This window comes from Schistocerca cancellata, chromosome 4 (assembly GCF_023864275.1).
Source record: "Schistocerca cancellata isolate TAMUIC-IGC-003103 chromosome 4, iqSchCanc2.1, whole genome shotgun sequence".
NCBI classification, from domain to species: domain Eukaryota; kingdom Metazoa; phylum Arthropoda; class Insecta; order Orthoptera; family Acrididae; genus Schistocerca; species Schistocerca cancellata.
Genome location: NC_064629.1, coordinates 381,806,846 through 381,825,567, shown reverse-complemented (window position 1 = coordinate 381,825,567; position 18,722 = coordinate 381,806,846). Strand labels below are relative to the sequence as shown.

The 18,722-nt window shown below is 41.5% G+C and overlaps 1 protein-coding gene across 1 annotated transcript in view; it reads left to right on the top strand.

The window, feature by feature from the left end:
- LOC126183812 (cytosolic 10-formyltetrahydrofolate dehydrogenase) overlaps positions 1-18,722 on the top strand; it is a 149,647-nt gene that overhangs the window by 40,450 nt on the left and 90,475 nt on the right. Inside the window, exons 4-6 of the mRNA XM_049926060.1 lie at positions 11,381-11,546; positions 11,986-12,090; positions 16,782-17,006. Coding sequence (XP_049782017.1) covers positions 11,381-11,546; positions 11,986-12,090; positions 16,782-17,006 — 496 coding nt within the window. The remainder of the gene's footprint in view (positions 1-11,380; positions 11,547-11,985; positions 12,091-16,781; positions 17,007-18,722) is intronic.

Genomic DNA, 18,722 nt, shown 5'->3' with positions numbered 1-18,722 from the left:
TTAGTGTTTGTAAATCCTGAACATCATCAGTAAAAATGTCATATTTAACAGCCACTGTGGGTCATCAACCTGAGAGAAAGATTTTCTCTTTTCTTGCAGAAATTGCTTTATTGGATCCAGTATTATTAAAAAGTACCTAGAACATTATATGCTGATAGCCATCTCACTAAATCTGTTTCCTTGGTAAACATGATCATAACCCTTCCCTGCCTTTGAAATTTTTCCTTTAATGATGGCAATTTAGCTTTCCTTGACTGAGAACCATGAGGAGTCTCTCCTGAAACCACTGTGGTTAGTGTCATGATGGCATTTGAGATTATTGACCGTGTACTGTTACAATGTCATTTGACAAAAAAGCACTCCGTCTTCATGTCACAAGTGGCCCATCAGGACCATCTGACCGCTGTGTCATCCTCAGTTGAGGATGCGGATAGGAGGGGCAGCTGGTCAGCACACCGCTCTCCCGATCGTTATGATGGTTTTCTTTGACCGGAGCCACTACTATTCGGTCGAGTAGCTCCTCAATTGGCATCACGAGGGTGAGTGCACCCCGAAAAATGACAACAGCGCATGGCGGCTGGATGGTCACCTATCCAAGTGCCGGCCACGCCCGACAGCGCTTAACTTCGGTGATCTCATGGGAACCGGTGTTTCCGATGCAGCAAGGCCGTTGCCACATTTGACAAAAAAAGGCACATTGGTTAACCTTTACTCTCTACAAAAAGGAATTACTCCTCTCACTCCTTATTAAAAATTATTTTCTCTCCTTCATATTTACACTTCATTGATAACACTGTAGCTGTTAGGAAATCAGCAATGATCACAAGTTTACTTAAACAGTGTCACTGCCTGTAGAAAAGTAACTACCAAATTAGCTATGAAAGTGACTGGCTACTAACTGCCGCACCTAGGTCCTTGCTGCTACACGGCTGACGGGGCATAGTATTGTCAAATTGACAAGAAGGTTGCACAGTTGGTTTCATGTGTCAGGTCCGGACAGCAAACCATGTCACTTGGTGCAAGAATGAAGTTCTGCACAATGTTGGTAAATCAAAGGAAATGGCTCATCTGTGCATGGCACTGTTTTGATGGCATTTATCTTTTTCCATTTTTAATTTGTGTGTGTGTGTGTGTGTGTGTGTGTGTGTGTGTGTGTGTGTGTGTGTGTGTGTGTGCGCGTGCTGGAAAATTGCTGTTATTTATACACACACATCAAAAAAATTTTTGCATCACCTCAGTTCCGAAAGTTCCAGAACCTGTACAGAAAATTGGAATAGAGATCAACATAAACATCATTTCCGCCCTTTTTATTGCTCATGAAAACCACACATTGTGTGTTGTACCACCATACAGTGAGACCTTCAGAGGTGGTGGTCCAGATTGCTGTAAACACTGGTACCTTTAATACCCAGTAGCACGTCCTCTTGTATCCACAAGTTCATCAAGGCACTGTTGGTTCAGATTGTCCCACTCCACCACGTAGATTTGGTGTAGATCCCTCAGAGTGGTGGGTGGGTCACATTGTCTGTAAACAGCCCTTTTGAATCTCTCCCAGGCATGTTCGATAGGGTTCATGTCTGGATAACATGCTGGCCACTCTAGTGGAGCGATGTTGTTATACTGAAGGCATTCATTCACAAGATGTGCAAGAGGGGGGCATGAATTGTCATCCATGAAGACGAACGCCTCGCCGATATGCTGCTGATATGGTTGCACTATTGGTCAGTGGATGGCATTCACATATCGTACAGCCGTTGCGGCGTCTTCCATGACCACCAGTGGCATATATCAGCCCCACATAATGCCACCCCAAAACAGCAGGGAACCTACACCTTGCTGCACTTGATGGACAGTGTGTCTAGGGTGTTCAGCCTGACCGGTTTGCCTCCAAACACGTCTTCGTCGATTGTCTGGTTGAAGGCATATGCGACACTCATTGGTGAAGAGAATGTGATGCCAATCCTGAGCGGTCCATTTGGCATGTTGCTGGAACCATCAGTACCGCACTGCATGGTGTGGTGGTTGGAAAGATGGATCTTGCCATGGACGTTGGGAGTGAATTGCACATCATGCAGCCTATTGCGCACAGTTTGAGTCTTAACACGACGTCCTGTGGCTGCACAAAAAGCATTATTCAACATGGTGGCGTTGCTATCAGGGTTCCTCTGAGCCATAATCCGTAGATAATGGTCATCCACTGCATTAGTAGCTCTTGGACGGCCTGAGCGAGGCATGTCATCGACAGTTCCTCTCTCTCTGTATCTCCTCCATGTCTGAACAACATTGCTTTGGTTCACTCCGAGACGACTGGACACTTCCCTTGTTGAGAGCCCTTCCTGGCACAAAGTAAAAATGCGGATGCAATCGAACTGCAGTACTGACCATCTAAACATGGTTGAACTACAGACAACATGAGCCATGTACCTCCTTCCTGGTGGAATGACTAGAACTGGTAGGCTGTTAGACCCCCCCCCCCCCTCCCCCCATCTAATAGGTGCTGCTCATGCATGGTTGTTTACATCTTTGGGCTGGGTTAGTGACATAAGAACAGTCAAAGAGACTGTTTCTGTGATACAATATCCACAGTCAACGTCTATCTTCCGGTGGTCTGGGAACTGGGGTGATACAAAACTTTTTTTGATGTGTGTATTGTATTTATAGAACCACACTACACTGAAGCAAGAGCTGCATACGGCTTGCGAGTCTCATCCACCCTTGGTCCAAACCAAAGGCTTTGCTCGATTTGTGACAAGATTTGGTGAAGATTCCTCAACCTACAATCCTCAGTGGAGACTTGTTACGTCAGTCTGGATAGGTCGGGTGTGTGCTGTACAGTGGAAACAGCCACTTGAGTGGCAGAATACATTTTGAATTAAATTTTTTTCATTCTTGTTAGATTAGGCAAAACTCTGAGAGCCCCCAATAGAAAAACCTGCATCGGATTAGCCAATTATTTCAATAGAGTAGATGGAAAATCTAGGTAGTGGGAAATATTAGTTGTTAACTCCAGGAGTATTGACAATAAACTCCCAGAGCTCATGTCTCTTGTAGAAAGCAGTTGCCCCCACTTCATACTAAAAACTGAATGTAGTTTGAACCCACAGTAGAGAGTAGGAAATGTTTGATAACACATGGAATGCATATCAGAAAGACAGTTTACACATCAGAAAGACATTTTAGACTTTCCAGGAGGAAGAGTGTTTATAGCATCCTGTAGAAGCAGTAAATCATGTGATAGTCAAAATTAATCCCATTGCAAACTACTGTTTATGAGAGTAACTTGGGTTGGTGGATTTAGATTAATAATTGGGTGTCTCTTAATGGGCAACATGAAAGTTGAATGCCTGCTGGAGCAAATGGATCTTGATGGCCAATAGAGAGCAGCGCCACCGCAGCGCTGCACTTGCTTAGTGGTGCGTCACCATCTTGCCACATGCAATACATCAGCTGATGGTGTCCCTCACAGCTGGCATAAATACCACAGCATCTCTGCTGCTCAGTCAGTCGTGTTCTTTATCTGATAGTGTTCATTTTCTATCTCCACCTTACTACTGACTACTCACCGCCGACTTTACTTTGATATTGGTTTTCATCTCTTGTCTCAATATGCATTGTGGTTATACTCGATCTGTTGACAACATTGTGTCAAAAGTTCGTTGCACTTCGTTGTAGCCTAGATTGCCTTGCTCTTGTTGCATTGCGTCTGCCGTACCTCTGCCTTGTTGCTCAACTCTGGCGTGGGTTTGAGTGCCAACTGCAGGTGATCTTCCCACCTTGCATCATCAATGTTTCTCGCCTGTATGCTGATGTGTGCACTGGTATCTGGTAACTTGCCTATAGAGCAGTTGGTGACGAGGAAACAGGAAGTTATTTTATAGCGTGGAAGCTAAATTGGTTAGCCTGCTCGAATAGCAGCAGCTGATGCACCAGCAGCAGATACAGACAGACTTGTTAAAAATGTTGCTTCACCTCTTAACAGACAAGCTTCCTTTGCAGGAGGCTGCTGTGCCCCATGGGCCAGTGCCCCCTGCACTAGACGGCACATTCTGGCCTCCACCGTTCCCTCCTTTCAGTGATGCTATAGAGGACTGGGACACACATTTCCATTGACTGAAGCAAAATTTAATGGCACTTCAAGTCACAGACAATTCATTGCAGCGGTCACTCTTTCTGTCTTGGGCATCGCTGGACATATTGCTCTGCTGACTAATTATTATACCCAGTAGTACCATGTGGTTGCCTCCAGGTTAAGATTTCATCAGTACCATAAACAGCCGGGACTGTCATACCGCTCGTGGGTCACAAATTTACAAGGACTTAGCTGAAGGTGTGATTTTACTTGCGACAGTCAAGGTTGTAGGGCTTCCTATGCTGATTCCTTGATTTGGGATGTGGTGGTTCAACTGGCACCTGACCCAGAGGTTTGCACAGGACATCTTGCACATTGCTCATTCGTTGCACAGGTGCCTAATGAATGACTCATGGCAAGGCCTCATGTGGCGGCAGTTCACACACCACCACATGTGCCACCACAGCATCATCACTGTAGGATGACTGCCAGCTTTGCCACTTAGCATTTCCCCAGCCCCTGCAATATTCCAGTGATTTCTCAAACAGTTGATACAGCATATTCCAGCTTGTGTCAATTACTTGGATGACCTTATTGTCACAGAATTCTCTCACCAAGAGCATTTGCAAAACCTCCGCACCCTGTTCACGACTCTGTGGGATGCAGGCCTGTGTTGTCCTTTGGAAAAGGGCAGATTTTTTCAGCCAGTGGTGGAGTGCTTGAGACATTGGATCTCCAGAGAGGGTATTTGCCCCACCTGTCAGAATTGCCACCATCGCTTCTTTACCTCGCGCTATGAACTTACCCGAATTACAAGCATTTTTGGGCAAGCTTACCTATTATTCTAAATTCTTACCCCAGGTGGCCCACATGGCACAACCTCTCAATCAATTGCATAAAAAGGGATTCTCTTATATCTGGACCATGCCTGCGGCCAGGGTTTTATCAAATTGAAAACTATGCTGATATCCGCACTCTGCCTCATGCCCTTTTGTCCTGACCACGCATTGGTTGTGGCTGCCAATACGTCCACTTATGGTATCGGAGCAGTCTTGACCCACAGGAATAGGGATGGTCCTGAACAGCCTCATGCATATGCATCCAAGACCCTGACCCCAGCACAGTGCAACTATTCACAAATCGAAAAGGTACCCTGGACAATAGTGTTCGCAGTCAAGAAATTCCATGTCTACCTTTTGCGGACACAGTTGTCTCTAATAACATATCCATGCTGTTGGTGGTGTTATTCAGGCCACATTCCAATCACCCAGAATGAACAGTACAATGTCTCCAGCACTGGGCATTATTCCTGTCCCCACAGTTACACTATCCGGTACAAGCCGACAGCCCAGCATTCTAATGTTGTCCCATCTACTGGCTGGCCTGGATCCAGATTTCAACCAACAGGAGGTGCTCTGCCTCCACATCGATGCTGAACGCCAACATATGTTGGACAGTTTTTCCCCTTATGGCGAAGTGTCTTGCCACCACAATGCACCAAGACTCCATCATGTGGCAGGTCCATTGCTATATAATCCATCGCTGGCCCCATTATCTCCTCATCGTTTGATGACAGAGCTCCGCCCTTGGAAACAGCTTTCTCACTCCCTCTCGGTTGTGGATGGTGTCATCTTTTTGGATACTGAGACAGATGCGCATTGAGTGGTTATTCCAGCAGAATTGAATCATTGGGTGTTGCGTTTGCTCCACTGGAGTCATTGGGGCATGTAACACATGAAGATGCTGGCACACTGCCATGTGTACTGGCCTGGGATCAATATCGAAAAGGTAGTCCGTAGTTTCACAGCATGCGCCCGTCACTGGTCAGCACCCCCTCAATCCTCTGCTTCCTGGCCTACTCCTTGCCTCCCTTGGAACCACATCCATCTCAATTTTGCAGGCCCATTCTTACGTCCTATGGGGTTGCTCATTGTGGATGCTTATTTGAAGTACCCATATGTCATACAAATAGCATCCACCACGACCAGGGCCACCCTTACTTCCTTATCCCAAGTTTCGGCCATGTGTTGCCTCGCACATTGGCCTCTGACAGTGGCCCACAATTCACGGCCTCTGCCTTTGAGGACTTCTGTGCCGCCAATGTCATCAAACATATCTGTATCCCTCTGTTCCACACTTCCTTCAGTGGTGAAGCTGAACATCTGCTCCGGACTTTTAAGCAACAGATGAAGAAAGCTGTCGAATTCTCTGCCACTAAACAGCCCTTATTTTGTTTTTGAGCACTTATTGCACCACACCTATTAACAATCCTAGCACTGTGGAGCTCCTCCATGGTCACCAGCCTCAGACCTTGTTTCATCTTCTGACACCGTCACTGTCAGAACCTGACTCGCATCCCTCTGGAAGTTACACCCCTGGCACGGTGGTGTGGGCATGCTCCTCTGGGAGTGCTGAAGCTTGGACGCCAGCAACAGTAATGTCCACTCATGGACGATGAGTTACGTTGGTACAAACACAGAAGGGGCTCAAGCACTGTCACCACAACCAGTTTAGGCCTCTGACACAAGCATCCCCTCTGTCGCCCCCTCTTCCATGGCCTTCAGATGCCAATGTGATGTAACGACTAAAACTCTGGGCGGCTACTGCAGACATCCTGTTGTCACCCAGGCACTCTCGTCTAGCTCCCTGTGGATCAGTAGTTCCCCTTGGGATGCCCATCTCCAACAATGTTCTATTGGACACTGCCAACCACACTTCCACCCCACAGGTTACTGTCGATGCGACTGCACCTTCATCCATACCTTTGTTTCACCTTCCACTGCACTGTTTGGGGTATTTCCATCTGTATGCACAAATTTGGGGGGGGGGGGGGGGGCGGAACTGGTTGAATGTCCATCAGAACAAATGGATCTAGATGGCTGATAGAAGGCAGTGTCACCACAGCGCTGCACTCTTCTAGTGAGTGCACCACCGCCTCGCCACATGAATACACCGGCCAGTAGTGCCCCTCATTTCCGGCATAAATACCACCACATCTCGACCCCTGAGTTAGTTGTGTACTTCATCTGATAGCGTTCATTTTTTATTTCCGCCATACTAATGACTACTTGCCAATGACTGTGCTTTGATATTGGTATTCCTCTATGGTGTCTATTTGTATTGTGGTTGTAACCGATCTGTTGACAGCGTCGTGTCAAAAGTTCATTGCACTTTGTTGTAGCCTACGTTGCTTTGTGTTAGGTCTGCCATTCGTCTGCTCTGTTGCTTGACTCTAGCGTGGGTTTGAGTCCCGACTGCAAGTGGTCTTCCCGCCTTGTGTCATTGTCGTTTCTTGCCTGTTTGTTGATGTGTGCACCAGTATCTGGCAACTCATGGATATAGCAGGGTGTGTCTATCAACTATCAGATTCAGGCACATTGGTCATAGTCATTCAAACATAGCTTAAACACAGTAGCTTGGAAAAACCCTCACCATATGTTGGTGGTAGTAGTAGGCAGTGACTTCAACCCATCCAGCGTAGACTGGAAAAATTATGCATATGTTACTGGTGCTAAAGACAAATAGTCTTGTGAAGTAATACTGAAAACTTTATCTGACAACTGCGTTGAACAACTGTTCCAGTAGCCCACATACAAAATAAATATTCTTCACCTCTTAGTTACAAACACACCCAATCTTTTAAAGAGTGTCAGCAATGAAAGAAGGATTAGAGATGACGATGCTGTTAAAGAACTTAGCAAAGGCTAAGCAGTCATTAAGAAAGCTGGGAGAGTATTTGTGCCTGACTGAATTGATAGAGTGTCGCTGTCACCTTATTTAAAAGATGAACAGGGTACATCTAGTTCAGATCTGGCAAATGTAGAAAAATTGTTTTAGAGTTGAAAGACATTGTAAACTGCTGCCTGCATAAGTACATTCCAAGTAAAGTAATGAAAGATGGTAAAGACTCACATTGTTGCGATGACAGGGACTACTATGCTCTTGCTACATGAGAGACTGCAGGGATACTGATAGAGAAAAGTTAATAGCACCTCGTGCATCCTTAAGAACTGCCATGCATGAAACCTACAATACTTTTCACTCAGATTGTGGTAAAAGATTAATTAGAAAATCATAGGAAGTTCTGATCATACATAAAGTTAATGCCCATATCCAACTTTTATTCAAGCTCTTGTGGGTCATTCTCGTACAGAAACTGATGACAGCAGATGGAAAGCAGAAATCGTAACCTACCCATTTAAATATGTGTTAATGCAAGAGACTATCACCTTACCAATGTTTGACTGATGCACAGACTCACAAATGAGTAATATCAGTATTAGCATCCTGTTACTGAGAAACAAGTAAGACTAAAAAAAGAGCACATGGCATCACACCCATGTTGCCGAAAAAGAATCCAGCGTACTCTTGTTTCTAAAAAGGGTAATAGATTAGAAGCTCAGACAGTATAAAATTCATGGAGGAAAATCACTTTCTCTCAAAGGGTTAGCATGGATTCAGCAAAAAAAAAGAAAAAAAAAATCCTTAGGGAACACAATTTGTTTTATTAATATATGGCACCTTGCTAACAGTAGATGCAGGTGAAAAGGTCAATTCCATCTTTGTAGATACCTGTAACCCAATCAACATTGTACCACATCATCAAATACTGACCAATATATGATCATATGGAATACCATGACAAATATTTAAAGGGTTCAAGGAATATTTGTCTAGTAGAACCCAGTATGTTATACTGGACAGAAAAATGTTCCACAGAAATGAAAGTAGAATCAGGTGTGCTGCAAGAAAGTTTACTAGGACTTCTAATGTTTTTGTTGTACATAAAGGATTTATCAGATAAGATCAGTAGCACTTTAAGATTGTTTGCTGATGATGCAGTTGTGTACAGAAAAGTGTCATTTTTGGACAGTCATTAGGAACTGCAGGAATACTTGGAGAAAATTTCCATTTGGTGTCTGATCACAAGATTAATGGTGAACATCTTGAGCTCATCAAATAATGTATTTAGGGGTAATACTAAGAAAGAATATGAAATGGGACAATCATCTAAAATCAGTAGTAGGACAGGCGAATGGAAGACTTAGATATGTTGGATGTTGTGCATCTGTTAAAGAAATCACACACAGTACATCAGAATATTGTTACAGTATCTGGAGTCCTGACACCAGACACTGAACAAATTCAGAGACATGATGATAGGATCTTAACATGTTGGTATAGGCCATGCTAATGTGTAACAGAAATGTGCAGATAACTTAGATGGAAATACTGTGAAGAAAGTCGACATAGTTTTTGCGAAACCCTGGTAGGTAAATTTAGAGATTCTGCATCTAAAGAAGACTGTACATCCACTATGCTACCAAAAATGTATATCTCACATAGAGATCATGAGAAAAAGATAAAGAGAGATTAGGGCATAACCAGAGGTATCTGGACAGTTGTTTTTCCCACACACAATGTAAGAATGGGTTAGGAAAACAAAAAATGGTAATTTTGGTAAATGTACCATCACTATGCAATTTACAGTGGCTTGCAGAGTGTTATGTAGCTGTAGATAGCAACAGTGGCTCTCAACTATTCCATTTTGATCTGTTTCTGTTTTTGGTTAATGTGCAGAAGGGAAATTTAAGATTCTGACTTTGTTTGTATTGTGGATTGGCAAGACAGCCAATCCACTATGACAGGAAGCCGAAAGGCACGCGTTTAAGCTCACGCAGGCTGGCGTGAGGTCTGGAACAGGACAAGGAATTGAAACTAGCAAAAATAGTACGTATCTGTTGGAATACTTAACTTTAATCCATAATAGGTGAACATCGCTCTTGACGGTACATGTTTTACAGCATCAATAGTAACTGGTAATGGAGCCTTGCTAGGTCGTAGCAAATGACGTAGCTGAAGGGTATGCTAACTATTGTCTCGGCAAATGAGAGCGTAATTTGTCAGTGAACCATCGCTAGTGAAGTCGGCTGTACAACTGGGGCGAGTGCTAGGAAGTGTCTCTAGACATGCCGTGTGGCGGCGCTCGGTCTGCAATCACTGATAGTGGTGACACGCGGGTCCGACGTATACTAATGGACCGCGGCCGATTTAAAGGCTACCACCTAGCAACTGTGGTGTCTGGCGGTGACACCACAGTTTCTATGTAACATTTTAAGACATTAGTATGCTGTGTTCCCCCCATCACTACACCCAATCCCCCCCCCCCCCCCCCTAAAAATCACTGGTTGAATAGTACTGCATATCTGATCTGACAATTTTCCCATTTGGCATGGTTTTCAGATTGTTTTCACTCCAGTGGTCTGTTCACACAACAGATATATATGTTACAAACCAGTACATGTTAGATGTGTAAGACAATGAACAAACAATGTCTTCTGCCTGCTGTATTTGTTTGAGATACTGACTCAGATTTATAAGCAGTGTCTCATAGGTTGACAAGTTTTTCGGGTATATGGCAAGGTATCTTCTTTTATTGACTTTGTTAAGTGTGAATAAGAATACACTGAAAGACATTTATTTGCAGCTATGAAACTACAACAAAAAATATAGCTTGTGTCAATGAGTGTTCAGTTTAGTATCTACTTTGAGAAAGAGATTGTGCATTGCGGATAGGATCACCACTAAAATTATCGCAGTGCACATTTGAAGAAATCAAGACACATATGTACACCTTGCATAATGTCAATGGCTCTAATGTTGGAGTAATTTAGACTTATAAAGAGAGATACTGACAGTTGTTCTTCCTGCTGCATCTAGAACCAATGCTTGTCACAGTCCACCAGGTAGTTAAGGCACTGAACTTGTATTCAGGAAGAATGTGTTTCAGTTCAATGTCTGCCCGTCAAAATTTATGTTTCGTATCATTCCCTATATCTCTTAAAGTGAAATCTTGGATTGTTTCCTTCTTAAGGTCAAGGTCAGTTCCTTCCCACATGTGCTCCAACTGAGCAAGTGTTCTGTCCAGTGATCCTGCTTTCAAGAGGATGGAACTTTTCAAACATCTTTTCTTCCTGTTTTTTCCAGTTAGCTTAGTTTTATTTCAGTTTTTAACATTTTGTACTGTGCAATTTATACTTGATTTTTATTTACTGAAAGAGATTCTAACTAAAAGTATTCATATCACCTTGACGACTGTTGCTATTAATTTTGTTAACTGCCAAATATATTTTGTATCTGAAGCATGCAACCACACGACGACTCACAAAGTTGTTTGGAATGTAATAATGATTTGTTACAACATTAAATATGCCTACCAAGAATAGATTATATCGGGTGATAATTTAATTGTTAATCAAAAAATTTTAATAATTAAAATGAGCAGCACCAATTGTGAAATATGCATTTTAGGACATTGATATCTGGGGACAAAGTTGCTGGCTTCTCTGTCTTCTGGGCTGATGATGGGCTGGACACTGGTCCAATACTCCTACAAAGAGCTTGTGATGTTGAGCCCAATGATACAGTTGACTCCCTCTATAACAAATTCTTGTATCCTGAGGGAATTAAAGCTATGGTGAGTGTTTGCCATTTCACATTAATGTCACATATAATTAGCTGAAAATATATTTTAAGTTATATTACAGTAAAAAATGATTAATATGCATAAACAATTTGTTGGCTGTCTTTGTTCTGAAAATAGTGTTTGTATTAGTACAATCTGTTTTAGGCTTTATAGGCATTATAGTAAAGATGGAGCTGATGGATGTTGCTTTTCCAGACTGATTATTACTTGCCAACAAATAGTTGCCTATGTTATTTTGTAGTTATAGTGTCTTTTGCAGAAAAATGATAGCAAGTTGCAGGGTTTTTAATTCATTTGTCACTTGATTATTTTATTATCCTTAAAACTAATTACTATTTGCACCATACACACACACACACATATATATATATATATATATATATATATGATAAAATGTACTCTGATGTTGAAAAGAGATTTTTTGTAATAGGCAGAAGCTGTTAACATGGTGGCAAATGGCACAGCTCCGAGCATCAAGCAGTCTGAAGAAGGAGCTTCTTATGAGCCATCCCTTAGTAAGAAAGAACTTCAACAGGCAAGTGTAGAGTATAATAATTTATTCACTACAGTCTGCACATCTAAAACTTCTCACTTGTGCAGATGTTAGTGCTCCATACTTGAACTGTACTAAGCATCATTTGTACTGGTGGGTGCTTGTAAGAGTCAAAAGCTTTCCAAACTACTCTCCCATGAGTCAAACAGGCCTGCGCCTATTAATACTGTCTTTTTGTGTTTACTGTCAGTATCCTATGGTAGCCCTATGGGTACCACATAGTTGAGCAATAATAGCACAAGTGATTTGCAAGCAGTCTCCTTTGTAGAGTGACTGCATTTTTCCAGTATCCTGCCAATGAATGAAAGTCAGCCACCTGCCTCATCCCGATGATTGATTGGCATAATCATTTGCATTTGAGAGTCTACAAGCTGTATACCACATTACAAACAAGATTATTTACATTTTTACTTCACTTAACTTCTGATTTTGTGGAATATATAATATATTTTCATAAAATTCTTGAGTTGTAGCCCACATTACGTCGTTAAATGATGCATCAATGTGTCAGCTACTGTCATAAGTGATCCTCTTCATGATATGCAATATTATTACATATCCTAATGAAGGTGATTTACAATAGGGGCTGAAATGTTAATACATCATTTTATAACATGGTGTGGTCTACAAGCTAGAATAATTTTATAGAAATTAGTCCAGCCACAAAAGTCTAGAGACTAAAAAATATTATTTTGTTTTGCATCCCCTTTTCATTAAAACTAGTGTTCTTGTCTTGAGATTGAAAATATGATTCCACCAGTACTGAAGATTTTGAGGATACAATAAATTCTCAGAATTGTACTTCTATTGGCCTTTGCTGTACCATGTTGAGGTTGGTCAGTTATGACCAGTCAATATGTAAGGATAATTCATAAACCTTTTTATGAACTTTCATGACATGTTTGTGAGAAGTTTCTCCATTCTGTTATTGAGCATCATTACCATATGAAAAGTGTAAAATATAGTGTCATAATTCATACATCAACTGACTAAAGTGCTGTAGTACTGTTCCATGTTTTATTATACAAGTTGGAAAATTTTCTGCACTATATGTTTCATTAAATTATAACTGTATTTTAGAAATAAGAAATGAGATGAGACATTACTCACAATAAAAGGTCATGTTTTCTCAAATACACACATCAAACAAAGTTTTGCATCACAACATAAACATCATTTCCACCCTTTTTATTGCTCATGAAAACCACAAATTGCATGTTGTACCACCATACAGTGATACCTTCAGAGGCAGTGGTCCAGATTGCTGTACTCACCAATGCCTCAAATACCCAGTAGCACATCCTCTTGCACTGATGCATGCCTGTGTTCATCGTGGCATTTTATTCACAAGTTCATCAAGGCATTGTTGGTCCAGATTATCTCACTCCTCAATGGCAATTTGGTGTAGGTCCCTCAGAGTGGTTGGTAGGTCATGTCTTCCATAAACAGTCCTTTTCAATCTATGCCAGGCATGTTCAATAGGGTTCATGTCTGGAGAACATGCTGACCACTCTAGTCGAGTGATGTTGTTATCCTGAAGGAAGTCATTCATAAGATGTGCATGATGGGGGTGTGAATTGTCATCCATGAAGATGAATGCCACGCCAATATGCTGCAGATATGATTGCACTATCGGTCGGAGGCTGGCATTCACGTATCGTACAGCCATTACGGCATCTTCCATGACCACCAGCAGCGTACATCGGCACCTCATAATGCTACCCCAAAACGGCAGGGAACATACACCTTGCTGCACTTGATGGACAGTGTGTCTAAGGCAGTCAGCCTGACCGATTTGCCTCCAAACACGTCTCCGACAATTGTCTGGTTGAATGCATATGTGACACTCATCGGTGAAGAGAACGTGACGCCAATCCTGAGCGATCCATTCGGCATGTTGTTGGACCCATCTGTACTCTGCTGCATAGTGTCATGGTTGCAAAGATGGCTGTCGCTGTGGATGTTTGGAGTGGAGTTACACATTATGCAGCCTATTGCGCAAGAAGTCCTGTGGCTGTACAAAAAGCATTATTCAACATGGAGGTGTTGCTGTCAGGGATCCTCTGAGCCATAATCCGTAGGTAGTGGTCATCCACTGCAGTAGTAGCTCTTGGACAGCCTGAGCGAGGCATGTCATAGACAGTTCCGGTTTGTCTGTATCTCCTCCATGTCTGAACAACATTGTGTTGGTTCACTCCGAGATGCCTGGACACTTCCCTTGTTGAGAGCCCTTCCTGGCACAAAGTAAAAATGCGGATGCAATCGAACTGCAGTATTGACCATCTAAGCATGGTTGAACTACAGACAACATGAGCCATGTACCTCCTTCCTGATGGAATGACAAGAACTGGTAGGCTGTTAGACCCCCCCCCCCCTCCCCCCATCTAATAGGTGCTGCTCATGCATGATTGTTTACATCTTGGGGCTGGGTTAGTGACATAAGAACAGTCAAAGGGACTGTTTCTGTGATACAATATCCACAGTCAACGACTATCTTCCCGAGTTCTGGGGACTGGGGTGATGCAAAACTTTTTTTGATGTGTGTAATTTGTTGCAGAAAAATGGGATAGTGGCTTACACTTTAAATATTCTAATGGTGTGATTCTGAGTTTCATGTAAGACATTTTAATGAATGCATTGAAGCTCCTTCTTGTGTTCTTCAGGTGCTCTGAAATACGAGGGTAATCCCAAAAGTAAGGTCTCCTATTATTTGTGAACATTTAGGTATTTTTTGACATAATCACCATTTCTGTAAAAGCATTTTTGTAGACGCTGTGGCAGTTTTTGTATGCCCATGCCATACCAGCTCACCGCCGTGCTGTTCAGAAAGTTATGATCCTCTTCTTTCACCTCGTCGTCGGAGCTGAATCGCTTTCCGGCCAAATGTTCTTTTAACCTAGGGAACAGGTGATAGTCCCTGGGTGCCAAGTCAGGACTAGAGGGTGGGTGGGTGATTATGTTCCACTGAAACTGTTGCAGGAGAGCTACAGTTTGCCAAGCGATGTGTGGGCAAGCATTGTCATGGTAAATGTGTATGCCCTTGCTCAACATTCCTCTCCTCCCGTTCTGAGTTGACCATTTGAGTTTTTTCAGAGTCTCACAGTACCTGTCAGCGTTAATTGTGGTCTCGGTGATTCAGCTCCGACGAAGAGGTGAAAGAAGGGGTTCATAACAGCATGGTGGTGAGATGGTATCACATGGGCATACAAAAAGTGCACACTGTCTACAAAAATGCGTTGACAGAAATGGTGATTATGTTGAAAAATAGCTAAATGTTCAAGCTGTAAACTGATGTCAACCATTGTAGAAATAAACAGGTCTATGTACTTATAAAAAAAAAGGCAACATTACTTATGGGATTTCCCTCGTACGAAAGTGTGGCATCTTTTATGTAGAAGTTACTTTCCTCAATTATTTTCCCTTTAGAGTCAGCCATTCTGATTTCCAATATATATATATTGGAAATCAGAATGGCTGACATATATATATATATCACCCTCTTTTCCCCTCTCTCTCCTCCCCCCTCCCCCCGGGTCTCCCTTCCCCCTTGACAGATCGTCGAGATAAGTTAAAAATACGTATTCCTATGCTCTCATTGCATTCATCATCTGTTTTTCATAAAGTGGCATAAGACAAATTATCATCTGAAGCAAAATATGAGGAAGCTGTAGCCACAATTCAGTGCTAACAGAGGTCTTAACACAGTGGTACAACAGACACACTGGTATTTATGAGATTAAGCTATTCCTAGCACACAGAAAGAGACAATGCACAGGTGAAAAAATTGTGGTACCTTATACATTTTCTTTTTCTTCAAAGTGTACTTGTGGGTTAATGACTGTAGGAATCCAATGATGTGTATGTCCCTTGTGTGTTGGCAGATGCTGAGTTCTTAAAGATTCCAGCTGTTTTTGGTTGAAAGCAGGTTTGACAAACTGTTCCTTAAGTGCCCATGAGGTTGTCAGACAAAAACGTTCAAAGCAAATAACATTTTTCCATTCTAGGGCATGCCATTCTTGTCTCATACTGCTGGATACTAGGGCATGTACCACCCAGCAAAAATCAGAAAGCTGGTAGAGCAGTCAGAAGATGCACTTGTGGAACAAATTATGGAGCAATGAACATTCCTCATGCATTCTGTTTCTGTACTATTAAAGAGGACATTAAAATATAAATGAGAGCAATTTGATACCTTGCGTATGCCACTTAACTCTTGCATCTGCTCCTTTATAATGTAGTCAGGTCCTGCCATTGTCTTCATATTATAGTCATTTCTCATTTCATTGTATCTTACATTATACGTCATCTGTAGATACACCTTTTTAAAATGTTTTGTATCTCTTTCAGTTATGTTTAAATATATTTGTCCTTAAAATCTATAAAGTCCAATAAGGAAAAAGAATGGGCCTAAGACCAAAGCTGCTGCTGCTGCTGCTGCTGCTGCTGTTGATGATGCTTATGATAAAAATTATAAAAGTTGCCATCTGTTGTGTAGTTAGTAGTTCCACAGTTGCTGTTCTTGCTTTGATGTTGTAAACTGTAGTTTTCTTTTTACCGGTGTCAGTTAAATTGTGCATATTTTATAAATATAATTGTCTGAGAATGTACTGCTTGCAGTGTTTGCAAATCAAGGTGATTATAAGTCATTAATGCCCAAACATAATATTTAATAGGTGAAATGGGATCAACCAGTACAAAATATACATAATTTTATTCGAGGGATGGATAGCTCACCTGGAGCATGGACTGTTATTGATGGTCGAGAGGTGAAGTTATTTGGTTCGAGTTTATGGCATGGTAAAGAACCTAGTGGCAATGAAGTGACTGTTGATGGCATGGCAGGATGTGGTGTTGTTCATTCTGGTGGGTTACTACTACGTGGCCTAGATGGAGGTCTGGTGAGTATTGAGCTGGTATATATATTCGAAATATCTGAATAAATGCTAATTATATGCGTAGTGTGAATCTTTGTAATCTTGTACCCAAATAATGTAAGTTGCTACATAAAATTGAGAAGAACTCTTCAGGTTTTAATTTAATGTGACTTTATTCAGAGGATGGCCTGGTAACAGTCAAAATTATAATTAAATTGTCCAGGTTCTTATTCTTGAATAGATAGTAGATCATTTTATTTATGAATAGTTTTTTATGACAATAAAAGATACTGTCAGAATAAATTGTTTTTCAGCATTTGGATTTGAATCTGTTGGTTACATCATAATGTAACTGCAAAAAGATGATTTACCTGTTAACAGAAATATATTGAAAAGATTTACAGTAGTCTGTGGATGCTGTGAATGTCATCCCTGTTTTCGTGTGAAGTCTGTAGCACTGTGGACGAAGTAAAAACAGCATACAGTGTAAGCTGTCACAGAAGCATTAATTCTGTCAGTGTTGCATGTGAAATGAAACTAATTGCATGTCTACTGACATATGGATAAATGCACTGCCCAAACAAGAGTTTTTCATTTGCGTTGTTTGCTTGATGTAGTGTGAATTAGTTTTCATTTAAGTGTCAATGTAACAGTGTGATTCAATCTTTTGACCTGACACACTATTAAAATATTCACAGAAAATGTGACCAAAAGACTTAATTCTTCAGGAACTTTTGTCCAGGACATCTTAGAAATTGTTAGAAAGACACAAGTTGAGGAGAGAAGGTACTAAAACCAGAAGGTAGGGGAGATGATTATTGATGTCAGAAATAGACCATAGAAATATTGAAGGATTTCTCATTTTTATTACTAGTGAAACAGTTGTCTCAGTGAAATGCTTGAAATGATGACCTTGAATGTAAAATAAGTACTTTAGTTGTGTCTGGTGAAGAATAAAAGTTTGTATGTTGAAGTAATGCTCTTCTGTAATTCAAGTATTTTGTTAACGTCATATACTGCTAAAGGAAATATTGTTAATCAGCATGAGGACAAAGAACCAAACGCCCAAAGATACAGAGGGGCCCATGTATGATGAAAGTCTCTGTACTAAACAGCATTCGTGTGTCTTTGGTTCAATTCTACCCGTGGTTATGCCATATCAGTGAAGATAAGACTTCCATGACACTGATGATTTTTCTGGTTGGAAATAAGTGTTGAAATAGCAAGTTATATCAGAGAAAGGGTCAGTACAAACACTTTGTGATAAAACTTCCTGACAGATTAAAACTGTGTGCCAGACCGAGACTCGAACTTGGGACCTTGCCTTTCGCAGGCAAGTGCTCTACCAACTGAGCTACCCAAGCATGACTCACGACCCATCCTCACAGCTTCAATTATGCCAGTACGTCATCTCCTACTTTCCAAACTTCACAGAAGCTCTCACTTTATGTGATGTCTGCTGTGAGAAAAAAAGTTGTCTGAGCAGCTGCAAAGAAAAATTGGTGTGGCTGTTGTAGTGAGATTAAAAAACTTTATTTTTGTATCCAAACCACACTAGCTTTTTGAGTTCTGTGGCACTGTGTTGGGTGTTTCCACGATTATCATCTCTGAAAGTTTCACTGCAGTTCTATTTGAGGTTAACACACTGCAATAACAACTAGTCAAAATGTAATTAGCTGTACAAATTAGAGAGATGAGAAATGTGTTTTAAATGATAAGAATGCAAATTTAAGGAACGTC